Source organism: Uloborus diversus, chromosome 9 (assembly GCF_026930045.1).
Source record: "Uloborus diversus isolate 005 chromosome 9, Udiv.v.3.1, whole genome shotgun sequence".
In the NCBI taxonomy this organism is placed as follows: domain Eukaryota; kingdom Metazoa; phylum Arthropoda; class Arachnida; order Araneae; family Uloboridae; genus Uloborus; species Uloborus diversus.
This window is the reverse complement of record NC_072739.1, coordinates 155,716,334-155,743,161: the sequence shown is the minus strand read 5'-3', so window position 1 is coordinate 155,743,161 and position 26,828 is coordinate 155,716,334. Positions and strand designations below refer to the sequence as shown.

The window sequence follows — 26,828 nt, the reverse complement described above, 5'->3', positions numbered from 1 at the left end:
TTAATAAAGCAGTAGGCATCTCGCCGATCAATATCGACCGTTCGACCTCCAGCCCCTTTTTAGTCGATTGCGACAATACTCTAAAGTCTAGATCTAAATTCTTGACAATGTTTTTTGTCAGAGTACCATTAATAAACATAATTTTCTGAGAAAAAAAAACTAGGCTCAACTCCTTATTCAAAAGTTTGAATGTTTTCCAAAACTTTTTATAAAATCGCTGGAAGTGTCAAAATTTTTAATTTTCAAGAAAAAACATCTTTTTATCTTCTGCTCTTAAAAAAAATGTCTACAAAAGGTTGTTATAGATTTGAAATAAAACTTGGTAAAGACGTTTTACAATTTTTTTAAATTAAGAAAATATTGTTTTTAACGGGGTTTTACGAGCGGCCCAGTGAAGGGAGAATCAGCCCCCCCCCCCCCTTCCCGCCCACAATCGATCTTAGTGTTCGCACAAACTTAGGAACTAGATCGGCAGTTAGTTTAAGTTGCCTATTGCTGATTTAATATAATGGTTATGTAATTCTATTGCGATGCATTATTTTCTGACAATTAAATATTTTAATGTTACTTTTAAACACAATAATTGTCAATTAATACTAGTCAATAAGATTACAAAGAAAATTTTAAATGAATTTTGGTACAACTGATTTTGGACATTTTTAACACGCTTTTATTAGCTTCACCTGTATGTATGTATGTATATATGTATGTTGTAACGGAATCTTGCAGCTCGAATTTCGCCGACTTCCTGCGATCGGATTCGTTTAAAATTTGGTACGCGACCTCAGACCCGATGACAATGCAATATTCGATAATCAAATTAATTATTTAACTCTTTTAATTGTTAGTTTCCTCCAATTTTAATCAATATTTTGGCATAAATCCAACAATGTGAAAAAGGATAAATTTAAAAAAATACATTAAAAAATGCTCGCAAAAATTATTTAAAAATATCTACAAAAACCTTTAATTTTTCTGCATCAGACAAAATTTGTTCCAGTGTTCCAAGGTAATTAGAATATGAAATATAATTGTTTTTAACTAATATCATGCCAAACTTAAGGTGAGCCTCCAATTGGAAATTCATTGCTGATCAGAACATTGTTGAACAAAACTTTTATTCAAATGCTTCTCAAATTTTCAAAGTAGTATAAATATGATTTCCGCAAACATACATCGATGACTCACAGTAGCTACCCATCGGGGTGCCCTTGTCTTAACTTTAAGATATTACCTCGCACTCGTTTTATAAATAATTTCGTCGCCTGATAATTCTCCAACATAAGACTAAAAAACAGAAAAATAAAATAATAGTTTAAAAAACTAAAAAAACACGCTTTCGTAGCAAAATGAACTAAAAAGTGAAAAATAATCTTTGAATGATGGTAGTTGACCAATCACTTAATTTTAATGTAATACAAAAAAGCGTGGGGAGGGGGGCTTCTTATCAGTTGTCTTGAATTTCTTCCATTAGTTTTCCAAGCAAAAATGTAAATAGACAGCACCCCACACTTTTTTGTATTACATTAAAATTAAGTGATTGGTCAACTACTATCATTCAAAGATTATTTTTCACTTTTTAGTTCATTTTGCTTTGAAAGCGTGTTTTTTTAGTTTTTTAAACTATTATTTTATTTACTATAAAAGTAATCGTATTCAACAAAATGAATAAACAGTAACAATTGTATTAAATTGCATATTAATCGGAAAAAAAAGGTAATTTTCCCATGGTATAAATAGAAGGGAAAAATAAAGGAATAATATTAAGTAAATAAATAATTCAATTATTCAAAAACAAATATTCACTCACGAGTGGTTTTATGGAGCATATTTCAATTTAATATATTATCATCAACTAAATAATTCAAATTTCCGTTTAATAAAGCAAATTTTACTACTTATTTTGGAAACATTTCGGATGAAACTGTTTAAGCGCCATTTTATGGTGACCAAAAGTATCTCAGCATCTGGCGACGATATCTCTGTAACAAAAATTAATATCACATCGTTTTACAAAGTAAGGAAAGAAGGGCGGAGCATCATCGAAGGTACCCCAAAACGACTTTCGCAAATTCGGTAAAATCGCATCAAAAGCCCACAATGATTGAAATTTCCCAAAATAACGAAAGCAAGTATAACCCTTTCAGGGGCGCATCATTAATTTTTGAGAAATATGAAGAAAAAACACCACAAGTAGGTTTATTTGATCATCTAGACATAGATTTTTCAGTTAAAAAAAATTTTTGGCCACTTTTTTTCGCTGGGGGTGGTGTCCCATTTGTTCACACCCCCCACCTGGGGAAGGACAAAAACATGTTTACACATGTAAAAATGAATTTGAATCATTTAGAACAATATGATTGAGTTCATCAGGTAAAACCAAGAAAAATGATTCACTCTTTCAGCGCTAATTAAAAATTTTAAAATCTGAAACAAAATTCCAATTTTGGGTTAAACGAAAAATTGAAAATTTGATGATTTGGACAAGAAATTGAGCCTAAGAAAAAAATATTTTTTTGTTATTCTGCCATCTCATTTTGTTCATTGAACTCAAAAGAAGAGGACTCAAGCGATCTTGATTCAAAACATTCGAAAAAAAAAGAGAAAAAAATTTATAAATTGGGGGTTTCACAGCGCGACCACCGCCCCTGAAAGTGATAAGGGGATTACGAGCGCAGCTACTTTTTTTTAACCACTTCGTACTTCATTAGCCATACAGAGAAGGTTTTAGACTCCATGTTAAAAAAAAAAAAGTATCAACAGATTAATCTTTTTAAACATGAGAAGAATAATTTCATGTTCTGGAAATTTGTATATGCTTAAATATAGTGCTTTCGTTACTTGCTTTTGTTTTCTGTTTTAAGTAAAAGAATTTAAAACACATCTTTTTGACGTGATTAAAAATCGAGTTTCTTCCTTACCCATAAAACTAAAATAGCAATAAGTATAAAGAACAAAGTAATATTGATTTAGAAACGAAAGCACTATATTTAAGCATATACAAATTTCCAAAACATGAAATTAATCTTCTCATGGTTAAAAAGATTAATCTGTTGATACTTTTTTTTTAACATGGAGTCTAAAACCTTCTCTGTATGGCTAATGAAGTACGAAGTGATTAAAAAAAGTAGCTGCGCTCGTAATCCCCTTATACTTGCTTTAGTGATTTCGGGAAATTTCAATCATTGTGGCTCTTGGTGCGATTTTACCGAATTTGCGAAAGTCGTTTCGGGGTACCTTCGATGATGCTCCCCCATTCTTTCCTTACTTTGTAAAACGATATGATATTAATTTTCGTTACAGAGATATCGTCGCCAGATGCTGAGATATTTTTGGTCACCATAAAATGGCGCTAAACAGTTTCATCCGAAATGTTACCAAAATAAGTAATAAAATTTGGTGATTGTTTGAAATTGTGCAAAAAGGAAAATTAATGGAAGTTTTTGTGCTGTTTACGGATTTGCCTAATTTAGTTGCTGGATTCTTTGACACAGTAAAAAAAGTCTTTTGAAAACTCTTTGATTGGCGATATTTTGTTTACATGGTGAAAGCTGAGAAACATTATGACGTAGTCTTCGGCTTCAAAAACAGCAACGTTGAAAAAACTGCCAAATGCATCAGCTACGGAAATCTTTCTGCAAAAATTTTGGCGATCTGCTGGTTGATTGGATAATGAGTAAGCGTTCAGTCAGCATAAATAATAATAAAAACCATTAATTACATTAAAGTTCCGTTTAAGTGGAAAATGATCAGCCAAATCATGTATTATTTGCCAATCTTGTGCAAAAATCTGACTTCAAGATTTGACTTGAGAAAAGCCTTGAACAGTCATAAAAAGCAAAGATAGTCAACAATACAACAATTGTCGCTATCGACAGGGAGTTGAGATGATACACTAAATACTGTATTGAGTTGAGGAAAGCCTTCGAACATGGAACGAAAAAGCTCATAACTCGTTTTTTATTCTACTTAGAAATTTCGAACAGGTGCCATCTTCAGCAGAAAAATCAGAGCTTTCGATGGACATATAATGTAAATATGTGCAAGTATTTTTTCATCCCAATATTAGAGAATTTATACAAAAATTGTGTTTTATTGCCCCCCTAAGGGGGTTTTGCCCCCCATAACGGGACGAAAACTACCCTATGTGTTATTCTGATGCATAAGCTATATTATTGTAAAGTTTCATCAAAATCCGTTCAGTAGTTTTTGCGTGAAAGAGTAACAAACATCCATCCATACATCCATACAGACAAACTTTCGCATATATAATATTAGTAAGATAAAAGTAATCGAATTCAACAAAATTTTGAAAAAAAATAGAACCGACTTCAAAATTGCTCTAAAAAGTGAAAAATAATTTTATTCTTTAAACACCATCAATAATACTTTTAAACATAATTTTTGAAGTTGGCGCAAAAACGATCGATAAAATCATTCACAGCCATAACTCAACTACAAGTATAAATTTAACCACGTCCAGTTTCTTCACTACCACATGCATTACGCATTGATGACAGCATATTTGAGTAACGATATAAATGTTCCGTTCCTAAGTTTGGATGATTTTTTGATAAAAATATGAACGAAGCATGGTTACAATGGATTTTACTTTTTGTTTTTGCGCCAACTTCAAAAATTATGTTTAAAAGTATTATTGATGGTGTTTAAAGAATAAAATTATTTTTCACTTTTTAGAGCAATTTTGAAGTCGGTTCTATTTTTTTTCAAATTTTTTTTATTTCATTCTTTTTAGTGTAAATGTAGATATTTCAGTAAAAGTAAGAAGTTACCTAGTAAGAAGTGCGGCTCTATATCACTGTATTGCTTTAGAAAAGCCTTTATTCAAAATTATCATTACAATTACTATTAATGTTACAGTTATATGGCACCAAACTTTTATAACAATGAATTTCATTTTGTCGCGTAGATGAAGATAGCGAAGACACTGTGAAAGCCAAATGAAGCGAATACTCGTTAGTCTCAACTCGAGATCTTTATTCAGAACCACGAATGAACGTTACATCTCCTTATATACAACTTGAAAAAGTGCTGGAACTTTCCAAACTTGAAAAGATACAGAAATTAATAGAACATTCGAGAAAATACGGGAAACAGTAGAAACGAAATTTTTGTAAAATTCACTTTGTCCTAGTCGGGATTTGAACCCGGGTCGCTCGTGTGGGAGACGAGAATTCTACCACTGAGCCACCGTTATCCACGGATGAAAAGTGCGAACTTCGCTACAATATCATTTTAATTATTTAATAGGGAAATTTACTGTTTTTTGCCCATAACTTTTTTTCTAAAGAACAAATATGGTCAAACGAAGTAATGGGACCTAAGTTGAGCCATCCTCTATCCATTAAAAAAAGAATCATTAAAATCGGTTCACTAGGTGGGACGCTATGAGTGGACAAACAAAAAAAAAACATACATACGGTATGAACTGATAACCGCCTCCTTTTTGAAGTCGGTTAAAAATGAATAAACAGTAACAATTGTATTAAATTGCATATTAATCGGAAAAAAAGGTAATTTTCCCATGGTATAAATAGAAGGGAAAAATAAAGGAATAATATTAAGTAAATAAATAATTCAATTATTCAAAAACAAATATTCTCTCACGAGTGGTTTTATGGAGCATATTTCAATTTAATATATTATCATCAACTAAATAATTCAAATTTCTGAGTGAAAAGAGACACCCCTCCAAACTTCATTTTTAGGTAGTCTTTTTTTTTTTGGAGGGGGGGGGGGGGAGGAGGAGGTGCGGAGGATTGAGAGAAAATAATGAAGTTATTTGACTACGCAGCTGGAAATAATTCTCGATAAATATGCTTGGTAAAAGAGTCCCCAAAACAAAATTCTGGTTGCAACCCTTCTTCCCATCATTTGATTTCTCTTCTTTGGGACGTAAGTTTTAAAAATTGGAAGAGGTGGTGAGTCGAATTTTTTTTTTTTTTTTTTTTTTTTTGCTTTAAAGGCAAAAATTATCGTTATAGATAGACGCATCCAAAATTTGAATATCGCTATAGACACGTTGAAAATACATTGGGTAAATAGGAATTTGTATTCATTAAATTACCGCCCAATAGACAGGGCTAAAGCAGAAATAGATGACATACACCGCCAGCTCAGTCATTTCCAGCAGAGGACAGCAGTTTCGTGCTTATTAGCACTCATCAGCCCGGCATAGGACTAACTGAGCTGGAAAACCTCTTAAAGAAGCTTAGAGTGCCAAACAAACTGGTAGCTAATATAGAATTAGGGCAGATCAGACGAGTGCAGTCCTTGGCTGGAAATGACTGAGCTGGTATGTCATGTAAACAAGAATTTGGTCGGAACCAAAAAAAAAAAAAAATACCGTGAAATTTTTCCTGTGTAAGTTGACCACTTGCGGTGCAGTACTTTAGTGATGAACTTAAGCAAATGGTCAACTTATAGAGATTCATATAAGATGATATGGGACTAGTTCTGTAGCTGAAAAAGTGATCAACTTCAGAGGTTTTTCTGTATCGTTATCAACAGTATTGTTATATGCACAGTTTCACTGTACATATATATGTATATATATATATATATATATATATATATATATATATATATATATATATATTTTGCCATTTACTACCCCGCTTACCCGGGGCCGCCGCGAATCTTAGAGAGAAGGGGAAGAGATCTCTAAGATTCGCGGCGGTCCCGGTTTACCCCAAAATATTGCAATGGGGAAAAGTACAAGATAGCGCTTGTAACCAGTTTGAAAAGACTAAGTTTTCCTAGTTGTATTGGAGCTTTTGTGCACCATGAAGTTTTATATATTTATGTTCATTTTTTTTTCATAGTCATTCTTCTATAAAAATCATACTTAATGAAACGAGAAGTATAGTAAAACATTTCTGAAACAGATTCTTTTCCAAATGACATGACCAACCTTGTACATAAGAAAAATAAATAACAGAATTAAATTATGTGAGACTGTTTTTGAAGTGCATATGTTATAGTGTTAAAAGTGCGGTGTTTGTTGTTGCCGATGGTTTTACCAAATCAATAATTTCATTTCGCGAACTAAAATTATGCAAAATATTTTTCGTTCAAATAGGAGTATTCCCTCAACCGTTTGAGGGGGGGGGGGGGACTGAGGCAGACATGTCTATAAACATCTGACAACCACCTAATTTTCTTTTTAAACAACAAAAATATTGCATTTACCTATGGGTTTTTTTTTTAGCAATCACGATTGCTTATTGCTTTCATTTGACTGTTTTTGGCGTGCTATCATTTTATTTTCCCAGCGCCACCCTCCGCACCATCACCGTCGACCGGCTCCTCACGATGCTGCTCCTATAGCGAAAGCCGTCCCCAGGTTGCATCCATGTCCTACACACACGCGCATACATACACAACTACACACGCAGACACACACACATACACACACATACACCTACACACATACACACACGCATATATACAGACACCTACACATACACACACGCATACATACATGGGTAGTTGTGTGTACGTGTGTGTGTGTATGTGTAGGTGTCTGTATGTATGCGTGTGTGTATGTGTTTGTGTATGTGTGTAGGTGTATGTATGTGTTCGTGTATGTGTGTAGGTGTATGTATGTGTTTATGTATGTGTGTAGGTGTATGTATGCGTTTGTGTATGTGTGTGGGTGTATGTATGCGTGTGTATGTGTTTGTTTGCACGTGCGTGCATGTATGCGTGTAAGTGTAGGATATTGAAGCAACCTGGAGACGATTTTTGCTATATTAGCAGCATCGTGAGGCGGCCGGTCCACGGTGATGGTGCGGAGGATGGCGGTGGGAAAATAAAATGATAGGACATCAAAACAGTCAAATGAAAGCAATAAGCAATCGTGATTGCTCAAAAAAAGAATGTAACCTATTCCTAGAAGTTTTAAAGGTGTTGTTGATGTTGCATGATATTCTACTAAATAATAACTTAATAAAAAGTTAGATTATTCAACAATATATAGATATTTTTTAAAGTGTACGAAGACTTTTGTGAGATTAAATTTCCGGCACTTTTTGGTTTTTGATTTCAAAAAATTAAGCTTTAATATTTTTTAAAAACATTCATGTAGTTTTGTTGAGAATTGATCATAGATCTTATCATTAAATACCTATTTCGAAATATTATTTCTAACCAATGGATAGGGTCCTATTTCATTGAAAGTCGTAGGTATAGGAACACTTTTGGGAGCCACTATATTTACTTTTTTCAGTTAAAAATAAAAACAGCGAAACAAAATCATCATTCTAGAACAAATTATGTTTACATACAGTTCGAATTTGTTGGGGAAGATAGAGAGAAAATAATATATATATATATATATATATATATATTTCATTTTTTTTATCTGTAATTATTGTTACCTTTGCTTGTAATAATTTTACGTATTACATATACAGGATTATACTCAATTAACAAAACTCAAGGTCCATGAGAGGGGTCCGGACCCCCTGGACCCTCTCCTTCTGTGCGCCACTGAGGGCCGCACCTGATTACTAAGATGAATCTCGTCCGGCCACAACGCGTATAAAACTAAAATATATTTAAATCTTATTAAAAAGATAACATAGAAAAACGCAGAAAAGGAAAGGAAATTTATCAACTAATAACTGTTGTTATTACTACATGCTTATTTCATTGATACGAAGTTTCCGTCAGTTTTTTAAAAACCAATTTTTAATTATTAGGCTTCAAATTCCTAACAATAATTCGTAATATAGAATGTAAACCATCTGTTATTTTGAAAGGTTTAAAAAATTTTTTTTTTTCTGTTCGGAACATTGAACGTAGCAACGGGCCACATGAATCGGTTTTACGGAGTTATATCGGGCCCGCGGGCAGTAGATTGGGCTATTCTGTTATTATTTAAGGCCTTCGAGCTCTGCATCGAGATACTATCGGTCCCGCTTAATTGGGTAACGGATAAACGAAAAACCGCTTTGCGAATAAAATCTCCCAGAACCGAATATTTCCCCGTGGACGCAATATTAAAAATGCCCACTAAATCGAATTATTTCCCCGGATAATCGAATAATACTGATCAGCTTTCGCAAATATTTTTGTTGAGAACATTTTTGAATAAATTGGATCTAAATTATAGGTAAGAACAATTAATATTTTCTCCGACTATGGGCTAGAAAAAAAAACATTCATATTTAAATACACCGCCAGCTCAGTCATTTCAGTCGAGGACTGCAGTTTCGTGATAATATAGAATTAGCACCAGTTTATAGGGCGGTAACTTAGAGAAAACATTCATATTCTATCAAAACATTTTCAACGCTTTACCGAATTTCTTTTGTCTTTGGCAAAAAATAAATCAATGAAATAAATAACGCAGTCGATAATTAAATTATATGACACAAAGAGACATATACACATCTCAGACGATAATCTTTATATATAAAAATGAATGTTTGTCTGTATGTCATCCATGAACTCAAAATCTACCCGGCAGATTTGGCTGAAACTTTCACCGTTTGTTATTTTTGGTACTGGTAATGTTTATAGACCAGTTCGAAAAAAATCCAATCGATAGTTCCTTTTCTATTCCAATTTAAGTCACAATCCATTGGATAAATACGAATAAAATTAATTCGCGTGAAAGATCTCATTGATAAGAAGTTAGCTGTTGCCATTTTTCTTGAGTTTGAACAAATAAATTCTTTCTTTATTGTTTTATGGCTTTTCATGCAACGGGGGGATTTAAAACTTTTTCTATTTGATATTTTTAGCGATCTTGCAAACTGCGTGAGTACAAAATTTGAGTAGAGTCACGGCTTCACTTGATACCTGGACCGATTATTATGAAAATTGCTATATATATATATGTATTTTTCCACGGAGAAGGTGCATAATATGCTCATTGAAGCCACTCGCCACCAGGTGGCACTGCAGAGTAGCAACTTCTGCCCCGTTCAACCGATTGTCATGAAAATCAGTATAATGATGTATTTTTTTGTTGGCGTGGCAACGCGCGTCGGGTACAGCTAGTAAATTGATAAATGTTAAATGTAAAACACGGTAGACAAGGAGGGAGAAAAGAGAGTCAGAAATATATTTCCAAAGATCTTGAGCAAGCAATCCACTATTATGGAATTTTTCAAAAAAGAATGACGGAAAAAAAGACATCAAAACAGATTTCGTAACTAAAGTTGAAAGTTACTTTTTGTAATTTCCATACGTATTTGTAATATAAATGCTAATTATTAAACTATTTTGCTGTTTATTTAACTTATTTTGAAACTTTTTGCCAGTAACATATGTTATTCCTTTATATAGCTGTTGATAAGATTAATGTTGTCAATTTAGAAAGGGAAAGAAAATTTCCCCGCTTATTCAAATACCCCGTTTAATCGAATAGAACTTCTTGGAACTGACGATATTCGATTCCGATTCCAACTGTATCGTTATCATCGAGATCTCTTCTCCGCGGTTGCGTCTAAATACAAAGTTAAAAACTTTTCAAACTTTGCAAATAATCCAAGTACTTCAAAATCTCTCTTTTGAAGCTTTTCCTTTTTTTTTTTTCTTGTTAAAAAAACAACGTACTGGAAGTACTGTATACATATTGCTTTAACTTGAAAAAAATATGAATCAAAGGTACAGTAGACGCCGCTTAATGTGATCACTTTGGGACAAATACAATTTGATAACAATAACCGACTGATAACAATAACCGAAAAAATCCAAGAGACACAAAATAATGATTTTTTTTCCAATTAAGGCGCATTTAGTTTGGCAACCTCAAATTAAAATCACAATGACTCAACTGAACGCAGTTTTAAATTATAAATTATTAAATAAACAGAATGGAAATATCTGAATTATAAAAAGTTAAAGCTAAATTATGCAATTTTTAATCACATAGTAATAGGTGAAGTAAAATATGACCGTTTTCCCTGACATTCGTAAACCAGTTTCAAAGCACATTCAGCTTTTCTATCTTTTCCAGCATGGTTTTGCTTGTTGTTTAAATTTTAATCTAATTTCGCTTTGTTTTCAATCTCGACACAATTCTTTAACAGTTTACAAAGTAATGGCAACAATGGAGGTCCTACATCATCCTACATCAATGCCTGCTACATGTCCAGCGACTGAATTTTTTTAGGTGCAAAAGAACGTTTTCTTAGGGGGAGTCTGGTCACTGGGGGCGAACTTTCTGTATCTTCATTCCTAGAAAAATTTTGAACTGCTATTGAAAACCACAAAATGCTACACAGAAAGTTAGTCTCGCAAGGGTTTGCCTATGTATTTTTGTTAGTTGAGGAACAAAAACGGGGAAAAAATTGAAATTTTAAGAAAAAGTGATAACAATATACGAAAACGCCGATTACAATATCCGACTTTTTTAACGTGTGTTTACATACAAGTGTTCCGGGACTTCGTGATTCTGATAACATTAAGCGAATGATAACATTAACCGTGATCACATTAAGCGGCGCCTACTGTATATAAATAAATGTAAGAAGCATAAAAAAGAAGAAGAAAGAAAGATTGAGATTTCAAGAGTTCTCTCTAAACCTGCCACAAGAAGGGTTTAAGTGAGCCCTGAGGCCCGAAACAAAAGTGAGCGTAACCGCATGACCGAAGATTACGTTTTCGTCTGCGTTGCGTAAGGATTAGCTCACTGGACCAAGGCCGCAGAAAACGGACGAGGCCTTGACCCTTGCGATCGGATGCGACGGACAAACCCCGTGCCCGAGACCCATAGACCCCGTTTGGAATATTCAGTCATGGTCAGCCCAAAATGGTCACTTGAAGTATTACTTAATATATTATGCAATAATTAGCGCATTATGTTTCTCTTCGTTCATGACACGTGGATGAGTTTTTCTTGCCTGACGTGCGGACGAATGAGGTCGTTTCCAAAATTTTAAAAGTTTTTTTTCTCAAAGAGCATGCTTAGAAACATAGGATCTGACCATTTTTTGATAAATTTGTTTACGTTTAATATTTTTTAAAAATTACTTAAATCAGAGCGCTTTCATTGTTTACGGCTTCTGCCGATGACGTCATAAATGATGAAATGCCATTCTGTGTTGCCATTCACAGTGCAAAATATGTAATTCGCATCTTTACTCACATGTATTGGCAACGATATGGTTGATAGCAAGCGTAGAGCGCAATTTTAATTCGCTGCTTGATTATCATAACGTGGAAACGTAGTAGAAAGATGCGACAAGGTGCATCATTTATGACGTCATCAAGACCACGCCTTGTTTGAAAAATCGGACATTTTAAAAAATTAATTTAAAAAAAAATCTGTTGGGAAAATGAAAGTATTTTCTGTGTCCATGTTAATTTTTTTGCTCATTCTATCCATTTCAATGACTAAAAGTAGTAATTTTAACTGAAGGAAACCACCCCATTCCCACCCAACCTTTTTCGTGGTCAGCAGCAAAAAAATTAAAAATATCGTCTTCGAAAGTAGTACGTAGAATAATTTTATATGTTGTTAACCGTTCCAAAAGGATACAGTAAGTAAATGAATGAATTTAATAAAATATAAAAAAATGTTTTTTTTTTTTTTAAATTCTAAAGACTATTTCTATAATCTTGGTTTGCGCTAAAAAGTATTAAATAAAATAAGTAGGGTAACGGCACCAGTTCAGACTAGGGTCCAGGGTAATGGGTTAAAACTACACGGCCGAAACTTCACTGGACAATACTTCGCGGCCAAATCTTCGCATGGACAAAACTTCGCGCGGTCAAACCTTCGCCTGAACAAAACTTCAGGCAGTCAAAATTTCGTGCGTACAAAACTTTGCACAAACAAAACTTCGCGCTGTATTACTTTTCGCATCTAAAATAATCCTTTTTAAAATTAAAATTATTTTAGTTTTAATGTGAAAAAAAAAATCTTTAAATTACATATACAGTCGACGTTTGTTATAACGACCACACGATACAAGGACCATTCTGTTATAACGACTAGTGGTAAAAGTCACAACTTTATCCCTACATAACCTATGTTGATTTGCTTTCGGTATAACGACCTTTCTGTATTGCTTAATCCAATATAGCGACCGAATTCAGCAAAAACAATTTCCGGTATTTTTCCTAGTAGAACATTTTTGCAATCTGAAATGACCTTGATTCCTGGAAATCACTGAACAATACCCCCCCCCTCCCCCCAAAAAGGCACATTCTCACTTGTTTGCAAAGTTTATATGACATGTTCATGGAAGTTCATTGTCACATGAATGCGCGAAGTTCTATCCACGCGAAGACCTGTATTGGCGAAGTTATAGATCGGCAAAGTTTTAGGCAAGCGAAGTTAAGAATCGACGAAGTTTTGTCTACGCGAAGTTTTGGCTGCGCGAAGTTTTCTCCACGCAAAGTTTTGACCACGCGAAGTTTTGACCGCTCGAAGTAATGGATTGGCGAAGTTTTCGTCGCAAAGTTTTGACCCCAAACCGTGCATCTAAGGTCAAAACTTCGCCTATCCATTACTTTGCGTGGTCAAAACTTAGTGTGGACAAAACTTTGAGTGGTCAAAACTTCACGTGGACAGATCTTCGCAGATTCATAACTTTGCGTGGGTAGAACTTCGCGAATTCATAACAATGAACTTCCATAAACATATCATAGTAAACTTAGCAAACAAGTAAAAATGTGTCTTTTTTTGGCGGGGGGGGGGGGCATTGTTCAATGATTTTCAGGAACGCAATGGACACACACTATATAAAAAACTACTTTTTCATAATGAATTAACTTGATTGCAAGTTAATTGTGTAAATCCTAAATGAATTTAAGTATAGCAAGTTAATGAAGTAATAAATGATATAAATTTGAAGCTTAAATTAAGATTAATTGATCACGTTTCCAAAAACGATTCAATGATTTTATAATAACGATTTAATATTCTATAGCTGCCTAACGGAAAAAATTTTAATGGTTAAAAATTTTGTATTTTATTTTAATTTTTTTCATCATTTATTCCTAATCCCATTTTAAAATTAGTTTTTTAAAATTTGTCAGTAAAATTCAGAAGCCACCCCCCCCCCCCTTCCCTCCCAACTTGCTTTTCCCGGTGTTAACCATAATTTGCTCGCCTTCCCATTCGAGCAAGAAATTTATTGATTGAATTTTTTTTTTTCGAAATTTTAAATCCTAATTATGCGGAGATGTTCTATGATATAAAGATTCATGAAAAAAAAAAGAATAAAAATAAAATTTAAAGTTAAAAACTGCCACAAGAGAGATGAATTTTTAGAAATTTGAGGTTTTTTTTAGCAAAAAGTAATCTTAAATAAATTTTAGCGTAGAGTATATAGGGATAAAGTTGGGACTTTTACCACTAGTCGTTATAATGGAAAGGTCTTTATAATGTGAGATCGTTATAACGAGCGTCAATTATATGTAATTTAAAGATTTTTTTCGCATTGAAACCAAAATAATTTAATTTTAAGAAGTTTTATTTGAGAAACGAAAAATAATACACGCACGAAGTTTTGTTTATGCAAAGTTTTGTACGCACGAAATTTTGACTGCGCGAAGTTTTGTTTGTGCAAAGTTTTGTACGCACGAAAATTTGACTGCGCGAAGTTTTGTCCACACGAAGTTTTGGCCGCGAAATATTGTTCGGCGAAGTTTCGGCCGCGAAGTTTTGACCCATTACCGTGTGGGTGTGCAGGCTTGTTTGTATGCACGTAGGCGTGTGTGTATGTGTGTAAAGCCGCGTGCATATGGACATGGACGCCACCGCCAAGGAGAAGCGGATTCTGGCGGAGAGTGCTCAGGACCACAGGAGCCGCGCCTCAGAGGCCGGTGGGCTGTGGTGCTACAGAGGCCCCTGGTCCAAGCTGAAAAAGGAACCGAACCTCAAAGACGATCAAGTGAGAACAATAAGCAATCGTGATTGCTCAAAAAAAAAAAAAGACATGTGACTCACTTCCTCCAATCAACTCTAATTTGAATTCTGAAACTTTGAATTCAAATTATGTTTTTCGCAATCGCGAGTTGCGACAAGACCCTACTGATTAGAGTTATTGTTTCCAGAAATGGTTCCCCCCTCCCAAGCATGTCCTTCCTCCTGGGTGGTTACGTGTGTATAGTTGTGTGTGTGTGTGTGTGTGTGTGTGTGTGTGTAGGCTTACGTGTGTGCACGTAGGCGTGTGTATGCGTGTAAAGGCGCGCGCGCGTAGACGAGTGTGTATGAGCATGCGTTTGTAGGACATGGACGCCACCACCCAGCAGAAGTGGATTCCAGGGGACAGTGCTCAGGACCGCCGTCGTCGGTGGACGGTGGTGCTGCATAAGGCCCTGGTCCAAGCTGAAAAAGGAACCACAACATCAAGGACTGTCAAATGAGAACAGTAAGCAATCGTGATTGCTCAAAAAAAAAAAAAAAAAAAAAAGATTCAACATCTTACATGACGCCTGTGTTTCTTACTGTGACGATACAGCGATATCGGTAACCTATAATTACATTACTTTCTTTTTTTTTCTTTTTCTTTTTTCTTTTTGATTTTTTTACGATGTCATAAAAAAATTCTTGAAACTATGAAGTTTTATGACGAAACATTATTTGACAATTTGTTGCTTTTCTATGGTTTTCTAAAATGCGTTAAAGACTTTTCGGACACCCTGTATTTTCAGAAGACAGCATTAGTGGTATACTTTCGGTCACAACCATAACCTGGATTGGCGCTTTAAGGTGTTTCTCGTATTGCTCTTCGGAGTGTTTCGAAAGAGTGAAAATTCGTGTTTACGAGCTCAATGAATTTTCATTTTCATAGCGATTAAGCTCCATTGTTATTCCAAGAATATCATATGATGCAAGTGATGGAAGTCCAGTGCAAAACACAATTCAATATAGGTTTACGTTCCTCGCTCAAAATGTTCCACAACCCATCGTTAAAAAAATGTTCTTTATGACCTTGACCATTTTTACTAATTGGATACAAAGCCGCATTACAGAAACGCTGCCGGAAAAAATTCCAATTATTTTTGCAATTAAATGTCATTGAAATATCTGTGAGACGGACCAGTACTTTCAGTATACCATTCCTCTGTTCTTACACCAAGGATTTATTAAAGGAAGTTCCGCAGAAAAACGAGTTATTCACTCTTGCCGCCGCTCATTGTCTATTTGAAAACAACATAGACTTGTGCGATGTAGTCTGACTTCTCAAACAGATAAACAAATCACTTTGACTTCTTAATTAATCTGTGATTAAAAGAAAAATAATTAGATTGGTAAATTAACTATTTGAATGTGACAAGAACCAGTATTTCCGTTCCTTGTTGAGCATAGGAATACAGTGGAACCCAGGACCGACGAGATGCCATGTCAGTCTAGTCGGCTTGGAATCGAAAAAAAAAAAGTTTTATAGGTTTTTTTGGGGGTAAGGGTGGATCCGGGGCCCAAACTGACAGGGGGTCCGTCTTGACTCTTGATGGCCTTGGTAGAACTTCGATTCCTCGAAGCGATCGAGACTTAATCACCGTTATTTATATAACATAGTGTAAACACCAGGTTATAAAGGGTGTCCCAAAATTAACGCAAGATTTGAATTTGCCACCATTTTTTCCATAAATTGTTGGCAGCCATGAAAAAAGAACAATTTGACAGTTGAGAGTTTAGGGTTAGTGAAAATGGGATGTTATTGTACCATACAGCTAGAGAGAGTGAAACATTTCAATTACTGCATGAGGCATTTCCTGGTCGCGTACTATCTCATTTCGGTGATCAGAATTGGCACCCTAGATCGTGTGATTTAACATTTTTAAATTTCTTCTTACGGGGTTATTTGAATTCAAAGGTCTATATCAACAAGCCCACAACCACCCGCGCATTACCGTGTTGCGATACCGAGCGCCAATAACAGTAACTGCTTGACCAGCCTCAACTTTCATTATTTTTGAAACAATTGTTCAATAATGAAAGCACGTCAGAGGCGTAGCTAAGGGGGGGGGGGTTTTGGGGACAACCCCCCCCCCCCCGAAAAGTTATTCTCAAAAAAAAAAGAGAAAAGGAAAAAATTCCAAGCGATTATACATATATATATATATATATATATATATATATATATAAAAGAAGTAACCCCCCCGAAAGTCGGGTCTAGCTACGCCACTGAAGCACGTTATTGTATCGTATAATGCTCCATTTTTGATTACCCTAAACTCTCAGCTGTCAAATTGTTCTTTTTTCAGGGTTGCCAACCATTTATTGCAAAAATGGCGGCAAATTCAAATCTTGCGTTAACTTTGGGACACCCTTTATCAACAAGTATGTCTTCATACAATCACCTGAAGATGCTGCGTTTTGCCAAAGATTCATGATTTAAATATGCTGAATTGCATAAAGTAGACCTGCTAGAGAATAGGCGTTTTCACATCTGTAGAACCGTTACACATAATGTAGTGTAAATCAATTCAAAAAATCCAGTTCCAAAAATTGACATTTGGCCTTTACTGTCCAGAGCAGGGTTGCCAGATTTAAGAACTGTAAAAACGGGACAAGCTTCTAAGAGTGAAAAGGAAGGGAAGGGGGTGATACTTTTGTGGTTGAGCGCAATTACTGGTTAAGGTGTATTTTTAAGAGGTGATAAACAATCATGTTTCAATAGCTTTTGAAAGATTCCTCTCGGTATGTTTATTTGTGAGTACACTTTTGGAGAAACTCTAACTCAAAGAATAAATCAAGCAATAGAACGAAGTTCAGTATACATACCGACGTTGATAGGAACAGGTGCTAATTAGTTCAGTCACATTTTTCGTTTTACTTTATTTTTGTACCTTAAAATACTGTCACCTGTTATAAAATATTGTTATTAGCTAGAATACGGGACCTAAGCCGTCCCGTATGGAAGTTCCCCGGGACGCGGGACAATTTCTCAAAATACGGGACGTCTTGAAATCCGGGACGTCTGGCAACCCTGGTCCAGAGTGAGGTGTGAAATACTCATTACAATCTGTGAGTGAACCATGCTGCAGGTCTTAATTGAACCTAATTATGACATTCCGACCGATTCTTGTATTGTTATATTTCGAATTAGTAGCATCATTGGCATTTTTTTCTTTTCCAAATTTGGATGTAAGCTACAATCTGGGACATCTTGATGGGAGGACACTTATGCCCTCCTAAAAATGTTCTTATTCGGCAAATTTCATCTGATGATTCGGCAAATTTGGAGACAGAATTTCGATGTTGAAATTTTTAAATGCCCGAATGTCCTTTTTCGTTAGAGGTACCTATGAGTGTGTACCCGCATTTTATCCTGCGGCAAAAATTAGAGTTTCGTTCGTCAAATTGAGAATTCCCCTCCCCCTCCCAAAAATTTAAGTTCGGGGCGTTCTTGGCCACTATATATTAAACTTTTGGTAATTACATCGTTATTCGTAACTTAGAAACATTTGTTGAATGCCGCGGTTGGGGAAAGAATTATTAAATTGTCTAATAAATGTTCCAGTTTTCCAACGAGAAAAGCGTTATGTGGCAAGGAAAGGAATTCACGTGATCCAGTTTCTTTTTTTCTTCTACTATGTTCCTGATAAAGAACCCCTCGCAGCCCCCTGCTCTGACCCCATGTTACGCGGAATTCCAAAGGCCCATAATTGGGCCCCAAGTTACTTTTCCTAAGATATGTTAACCCAGAGTATTTAAAACTTCGAGACAAATATGTATCCGTTTCTTATGTATCATTCGAAGTCGACTTATACAAGGTTGAATCTTATTGGCTGGACCTATTGTTGGATTAATAGCTGAACTATCTAAGTCGTTGAACAGATTTCTTTAAATTATTTATTTAAAAAGGACATTTTATTGTTTCTTAATTTATTTTTCAAAGTATATCCTTTTGTTTTTTAAATTTTGGCAACAGGGGAAAAGGAAATTCGAGGTGCTATCTTTTTTTTTTTTTTTTTCAAATGAAAAAGCTACTAACGATTTTTTTTTCATTAAATTTATTTATTTTAATCGTTTAATCTGTGCTTGTTTCTTTTTTTCTGAAAACGATTATAGAATGTTTTTAAGGAAAAAATATATTTTGCTGCATTGTTGAAAAAGCACTACTTCTTTATTTGTTCATTTATTTACTTTTTGCGTATCTATTTCATCAAATAAGAGAGGCATATTTTGTCCTTAGAAATCAGCTTTAAATGTTGAAAAGGTATGTTTGACATTATTTGCAGTCGTAGCGAATAAAGAGAATATTAATCAGATTCTCGAAAAGCAATGTTAGTATGCAGGAAAGTAGGCTCGTTTAGTTCTGGATGGAATTACCTGGTTTTTAATATTGGAAGATTTTTGGTCATTGATTTAAACACTTTACACTTCACTTGAAACAATGTTAATCCTCAATTTGCATTTTTAATCCATATATATGTTGCTTCTACCATTTTTACTTCCTTTTACAAAAAAGGAAGTACTGTATTCGCAAAAAAAATTTCACTCAAAAATCGGCCTTAATTTCCATTTTGCTCACCCCCAAATGAATGTTGAGCTTTTTTTTCAACCCGACCACACGTGGATAAGTGCCTAGGAACGTACTGACACCCGAAATATCCATTTTGACGATCCCCGAGTTAATTACGAGTTTTCTCGTGACGTCTGTATGTACGTATGTATATGCGTATGTGTGTATGTATGTCGCATAATTCAAGAACGGAATGTCCTAGGAAAGTTGAAATTTGATACGTAGACTCCTTTTGGGGTCTAGTTGTGCACCTTCCTTTTTGGTTGCATTCGTATGCTCCAAAAGGGGTCTTTTGCCCCTTTGTGGGGGAAATCATGGTTAATTTCGATGTAAACTCAAGTGGTGCTATAATTTAGACGACACTTGGCGATATATCGCCAGTCTTTCGGTCGCCAAGTTTTGTCGCCAACTTAGCGACAAATTTGGCGATTTTTTTAAATTATTTTTTTTTAATCTGGTTTTAATTTGGCCATTGATGGTGATATTTAGAGAGTAAACTATTGAATCATATTAAAATTGCTAATAATGGGATAATGGGGAAATTACATTAAATTGGAGTAAAAAGAAGTCATGTGATGCACACATCAGTTCGTTTCTATACAAAAGGTTAATAATAGTCTTTAAATTTTCTGACTAACGTAAAAATATTTTCGTCCGTTAGTTGGGTGATTTTCAAAACGATTGACAGTTTGGTTCCTGACTTTATCCGTTTATTTTTATGTTGATAAATTTATTTATTTATTTATTTATTTGATATTGCAAAAGCATGTAGTAAGGCATAGTTTTACCCTTAATTAATTGCATTCAGCGCCTTCTTTCATGATTGTAGATTAATAAGCCTTTTCTAACGGAAATGTCCTTGTCCTGACTAGAAAACTGACATTTCTTAAATCTTTTTTGTATGATCTAAAGCAATTTTTTTACTTTTTGTGCATTGAAGAAGGAAGTAATATTTGTTAGTTATACACAGCTGAAATATATTGTACTGAACTACTCATCTAACACCGCCAGCTCAGTCATTTCCAGCCGAGGACTGCAGTTTCGTGCTTATTAGCACTCATCAGCCCGGCATAGGAAAGTGACTGAGCTGGAGATGGAAAACCTCTTAAGGAAGCCAAGAGTGCCAAACAAACTGGTAGCTACCAGTTTGCAAACATAATTTCTCAAACAGAAATATAATCTAAATACATCTAAAACCAATTGAAATGCTCATGATTTAAACCTTAGAAAGAATGAAAACTCCTCTCTTTGATGGCTTGGTGGATTTATTTTCTCTGATATTAATACCTGTTCTTCCTCGCTGCTAAATACTAGAGGATGCCCAGGCTTGTTTTGTGAATGATCTTTTAATTTCCTTTTTAGAGTTGATATACTTAAGTTAAAATGACTGATACCACTCTCTAAGACATTTTTCCGGAATTAATTGAATCTGGACACACTTGTAATTTTTCCTCTTAATAATCCGCATTTTTTCCTACCTCAAGGGGTTCTCTTTTACTTTCGGACCCTTTTTATCCCCAGATCTGCACAAATAAAGGGTATAAATAGTAACTAACTTCTTTTTTTTTTAAAGATTACAAAGCTTACTTAACCTAATTTAGTGATGAAATGTGGTCTGAGGCTGCTTGAACGCTGGGTTCAAGTAGCCCCATTTTAAGGAAACCAGTCCACTTTTACAAACTTATATTAATTACTGTGTTAATTATATAACTATAACCTTAAAACACTGTTGTTTTATTAGAAAATAGAATGCAAAAATAAAACTATATTTTCATTGATTATATCAGATGTTTCCATGAACTTACAAGTGAAAGTTTGCAGACACTAAAAACAACTGTTTAGACAACTTGTAATCATAACCTCAATCAGAAAAAAGCGGGAATAGCAGAAACTTTGTTTCATGCACCAGCCTCTGCCTAGTACTGTTACCGGTCATGGAGAAGGTTTTTTAAGTCTATACATTGAGTTTTATAGGACCAGGACGGATTTTAAACACTTTTTTCTCATGGGTTCAAGTACCCTTGGAGGCTCCAGTAGCCCCGTTTTACGGTACTTCAAAATCTGCAAACATCTTTTTTTTTTTTTTTAATAGCAGGTATATTTTTATAGATGACGTATTCGGGGGGTCTATAGACCCATTAGATATAAGACACTCCTATGGACTGTTTTGTATCAAATGGAAAACTTAATTAAATGCATTACGAATAGATAAGAGGTTCTATAAAAGGCACCTCTTATCATCATCATTCATTAACAACCTAAGCGCCGCACCAGGCTTTGGCACCTTCTTTCATTTTTTGCGCAATTTCTTTCACATATACCGATAGACATTTTAGGTTTCCCCCTCCCCCCACCCCCACCACGAAACAATGTTTGGCAATTTTTTCCTCTTACGTTAAATTCTTTTCAATCAACTTTTCGAGGGGAAGGAAGGGGAATTCGTGAGATGCTTCTGGCTGATGGTTTAGCGTAGGGCCGACGAGAGATCACGTCAGGCGAAACGGAAAGTAGGGGCCAGGCCCAGCAGGCTCGGAATAGGGAAGTTTTCGATTTTTCAATTTTATTTTTATATGATAGAGTAACATGTATGAACATCATAGGTGAAAACAATTTTGCGATACTATAAGTAGTTTTTTTTAAATTAATTTTTAAAGTTCCAGCGCTTGTGACGTCAAATGGCATAGGAAGTGACGTCATGCGCTCTTCCGATAGGGGAGAAGCCGAAGGACGTGCATTCGACTTCGAAGACGAAACGTAAAAGGCTTATCTCCTCGCATTTAACTTCTCGCGTTTCTGGAACATTAAACCTCTCATCCTCTCGGAAATATTCGAATATCATCATTGATGTTTCTTGAGGAAGATTATTTAGACTGTGCTTTAACGAATCCGGCCTCCATAGTGTGTTCAAAAGGATTATTGAATTTCTAAAAAATAAAAATATCAGCGCGCTCAAAATGTCCCTAGCGAAAACAAGGGATCTTCGGCGGAAGGCTGCCCATTAGCGCCCTGTGACGTAGGCTCTTGACGTTTCAGAAGAGCGCACTTTTGCGCGTGGATTTTTAAAAATTCATTAAAAATCAATCACGGTGTTTTAAAATTTTTCGATAGTGAATTTTTTAGTTTTGAGGGTCAATTAACAATATCCAATAGCCAAAATATGAACATTTAATAGGTTGCAACTTCTCTATTGGGGTATTATAACTTTCATGGGGGAGGGGTGCCCACCTTGGCTCTCGGCGACCCTGGTTTGGCGTTCTGGTTATCAATGTTTTTCAAGTGTATATATATAAAAGACTGCTGAAGGGTGTAGCATGCCATGTTATTTGGAAAATATTAATGATAAGGCCCGTCATTTCAAAGTATTCCAGACTGGAGGGATTAGCTGCAAAGAGCACATTCTTAATGCTTATTTTTCGAAAGACTAGAAAAACTACGTCCACAAACCACATGTTTGTAAATGCATTGACTTATCAAAACCAGGGGACTGTCAATTGTGCTCCCCCCCCCCTCTGACATCCCTAAATGACTGGCCGGTTAAAGACCCCAGAAAAGGGATGGTAGATTTTGAATTGTCAACAATTAAATGCTTAAAAGAGAGAGAAAGGCCCGTCATTTCAAAAATTTCCGAAATTTTTGGTTAAAAAAAGAAAAAAAAAGGCATGAATACAAAATGTTTTAAAATCCAACTGACGCCTCCCCTCCCCCCCGGTGACCCAAATAACGAGCCTGAAGAGGGAAAAAGCGAAAGGGAGGCCCAGTTTTTATGTTTTAATCAGGAGTGTCTTGAAGCTAAATTTTAAGAAGAGGAAAAATTCTCAATTTACCGCAAGAAACTCCATTTTTTTTTTTTTTGCCTGTCTAAGGGAAAAAGAAGTGCAAGTATACATATATTTATCTGATGCTTGCTTAATTTACATAGGGACTTTTTTTTTTGCAATTTTGGGCAAACTGTAACATTTTAAACGAAAAATGCCGGCTATTTACGAGTAAAATTAGGTTTTGGGAACTATTTTTGGGCTCCTTCATTTTTTTTTTTTTTTGTTTGAAATTCAGCTCTGTCTACACCTAATAAAAGACAAAAGGCATCCTTAAAAAAGACATAAAAACAAAGAGATAAATTGTATTTAAATTTTCCAAATCGTCATTCAGAATTCGCCAAGCTAGAAAAATTTTGGCATGTGTCAAAATGATCTCATATTTCCATGGGGACAATTATTTCTTTATCTATTTGTTTCTCCGCTGGAATTCCCATCGCTCCTCCTCCTCACCACCAAATTCCACACAGACTTGTCCCATCATCTCATCTGACGTCAATTTCATTACCGCGTCTTTTCTCTCGAGAGCGAAAGAACTTATATGTTAAACCAGTTTTCCTGAGGCTCAGTAGGCTAATAAGTGAGTGACCCACTAGCATCGTCCTTGACCAAGCCGTATTCCATTTGCTCTGTCAACCAATGCGCAGAGAAAGGAAACTTCATCATCCCCATCATTCTCTTAAAATATTCTTCTCGCCCCTTTCTCCGATTAGTTCCCCGCCAGCTCCCATCGAAGACGGAACCTGTTGGGAAAAACATCAGGTAAAATAATCAGCTCAATTTTTCCTGCCTTACGTCGAAATTTCCGTTTGGTTCTCACATTCCTCACGAGATGGCGCTATGCGTTTTTAATTTATCTTACGATCATGTGTGAGTTCCGTCGTTCCGTGTTGTGGTCAGAAATTTTGAAAAATTTTAGCGATGATTAAAATTTTGAACCCGTTTTTTGTAATTAATAGTTCACGAAGAAGTATTTGTTCTCAGAAAACGCTGTTGAGGTTAGATAACCTCATGAAATATGAACTGAGAAATAATTTCTGTTGTGAGTAACATTCCTTGTTAAACGTGTAACAAAATAATGTATTCATAACTGAAGTTCATTCGTTAACAGTTGCTACTTTTTATTGTGAGTAATTAATTGATATGTTTCTTTATGTGATATTTCGTGAAATTAATACATCTGCAATGCTATTTCGATTTAATTATTATGCTATTTCTTAAAAAATGCATTTAAAAGTGGAAAAATTGAAATCTATCACCTCAGTTTAAAATAGATATCAAGGAAAATCATTGCTGAGAGACAGTTAAAATTTATCTTTTTTCCCTTATATTCTTGAGGTTTATTGTGGAAAATATCAGAGTGTATTGAAGCTTTCTTGCTTGTTCAAATGATAAGAATTTCCTCATATTTATAAAAAATTATATCGGAAGGTTGTAAGGAAATAATTGAAACCACATTTGACACATTTTAGTACTGTGGAGAAGACTGCAATACATGTGCATTATTCATGCAGCAAAAATATGCTTTTGTTTTGAATTTAAAACGTTTTTTGTTGCGAATGTAAACCCAAATTAATATAAGCATTCCTACTGTGTGCTGTTGCTATAGCATGATGCAAATTTTGTATTGAGGTTGAGTTGTGAATTATTGAAATGCAATTTTTCATTAAATAAACATATTACTTTATGTTAGTATGTTTTAAAATTATTCAAAGCACATTAAATGTTTGGGCATTTCGAGTTGCATCCTGAAGCTATCAGATGCACATACTGTCTGACCACGGATTGTATGCAGGGCCAATCCAGGATTTTTTTCTCACTACCTATTTTTGTGAAAGTATTGCATCATTCTATTTTTGTGAAAGTTTTTTTATAAGCATTGTTTTTGTGAAATTTTAGACGTATCCTAATTTTTGTAAAAGAAGTAGTGGAACAAGTGAAATTTTAGTTCTAAAAGTGGAAATGTCATCTAGTATTATTTTAAACAGGTTTCTTTTTTTTGGGGGGGGGGGAGCTAAAAACCTAAGAAGTACGAAAAGTACCATCGTAATTTCAGCTTAATGGTCTATGTACTGCGTACAATATAGGAAATTATTAGAAAAACGGTTCCTCAAAACAGATGTATAAAGATTGCGATAATATTGCATAAATACACTTTGGTGAGAAACAGCTAAAAATTAGTTAAAATACTACAAAAAGGTTTCTATTTAAGCGATTGTTCATATAAACCTGCTTATAATTTTATTTTATGAGTATATTTTGTTTTAAACAGATAAACAAATTTTATATTTTAAAATAATTTTTGTGAAATTTTCGATGTTTTTGTGAAGCTATTGATTTTATTACTTGATTTTTGTGAAAGTACCGATTTCAAAACAAGATTTTTGTGAAGGTACCGAAAAACGGTAGCAAAATCAGCCTGTATTGGGCCCTGGTATGGAAAGACAAACATCCATTTTACAGCCGGAAATGGACAAATCTATTATTTTTAGCAATGTCAGTTTTTGCAGAAGCAGAGTCTTATTCGAATGAGCGCAATACGCGCATCAAATTCTTACTTTTCCCCGTTATTCACATAGATTCGTCTGATCTGGAAGTTTGAAAATTCCATACAATCCGTGGTTAGGCACTATCCCTACTGGTTTCAGGTACTAGTACATTAAATTACATTGCAATTTTACTTTTCAACCATATTTAAGCTACCTGAAATCATAATGGATAGATTAAATTTCTTACATAATAATATGATAAGTATTTAAAAACTAGTCTTCATGTTAAATATTTATATTATTGTATTGTGAATACAAAAATTGATTTTCACTGTGCATGAATGAGATATAGTGTCATCTGTAACCTTTCCTTTCATCTAATTTCCATATAAACTCTTCATCATCACTTATAACATTCTTTTCGGGGCAAAAAGCAATCATATAAGCCCCTGAAAATATATCAAGTTTTTTTTTACAATAACAACATTCTGCTATTCTGGAAAAGGCCATAAACTTACTAGTATGTCGTGTTTGAACATTTCAGGTTCATGAGTTTAGCATTCATGTTTCAGAGAATAATGGTTTTTGAATTCCAATCATGGAACATTGATAAAAGTTTAATGCTTAAAGTATATTTTGTACTTAGATAACTGTGTTGTACAAATATGTCCTCTACACCCACACACCACAACTTAATGCATGGAAAGTGAAGGAGAAGGATATTTCAAATAAACAGAATATTGTGATGTTTCATTTTGTATACAGCATTATTAAAGTATATGCCGAGGTTTTGTAAATATTGAATTATGTTTAAATGTATTAAAGAAATGATATAAAGCATATGTTTAATATATTGCTTTTTGACAGCGATTATCTAAAAAGAATAAATATGTAGCTTAAAGCCAGGACTTTATTTGCATAGAAGATCACAGGAGCTAAGCTCCTGCACTTCTTTAGTGGAACTGCAATACTTTAGTAGAATTATGAGCTCTTGGAATAAGCTTACCGGAAGAAACTGTAATGAGCAAGGGAATAGATAGCTTTAAGAAAACTATTGATCT

The 26,828-nt window shown here is 34.6% G+C and overlaps 1 protein-coding gene across 2 annotated transcripts in view; it reads left to right on the top strand.

Moving 5' to 3' along the window:
• The window catches only part of LOC129229945 (acyl-coenzyme A diphosphatase NUDT19-like), a 50,291-nt gene that overhangs the window by 9,260 nt on the left and 14,203 nt on the right, over nucleotides 1-26,828 (top strand). Inside the window, exon 1 of one of the 2 annotated variants that reach the window (XM_054864326.1) lies at nucleotides 24,161-24,320. The exons of the other annotated variant lie outside the window; for it this stretch is intronic. Coding sequence (XP_054720301.1) covers nucleotides 24,200-24,320 — 121 coding nt within the window. The 5' untranslated portion in view covers nucleotides 24,161-24,199. Of the gene's footprint in view, nucleotides 1-24,160; nucleotides 24,321-26,828 lie in introns of those variants that run through there. 2 annotated transcript variants of the gene reach the window in all.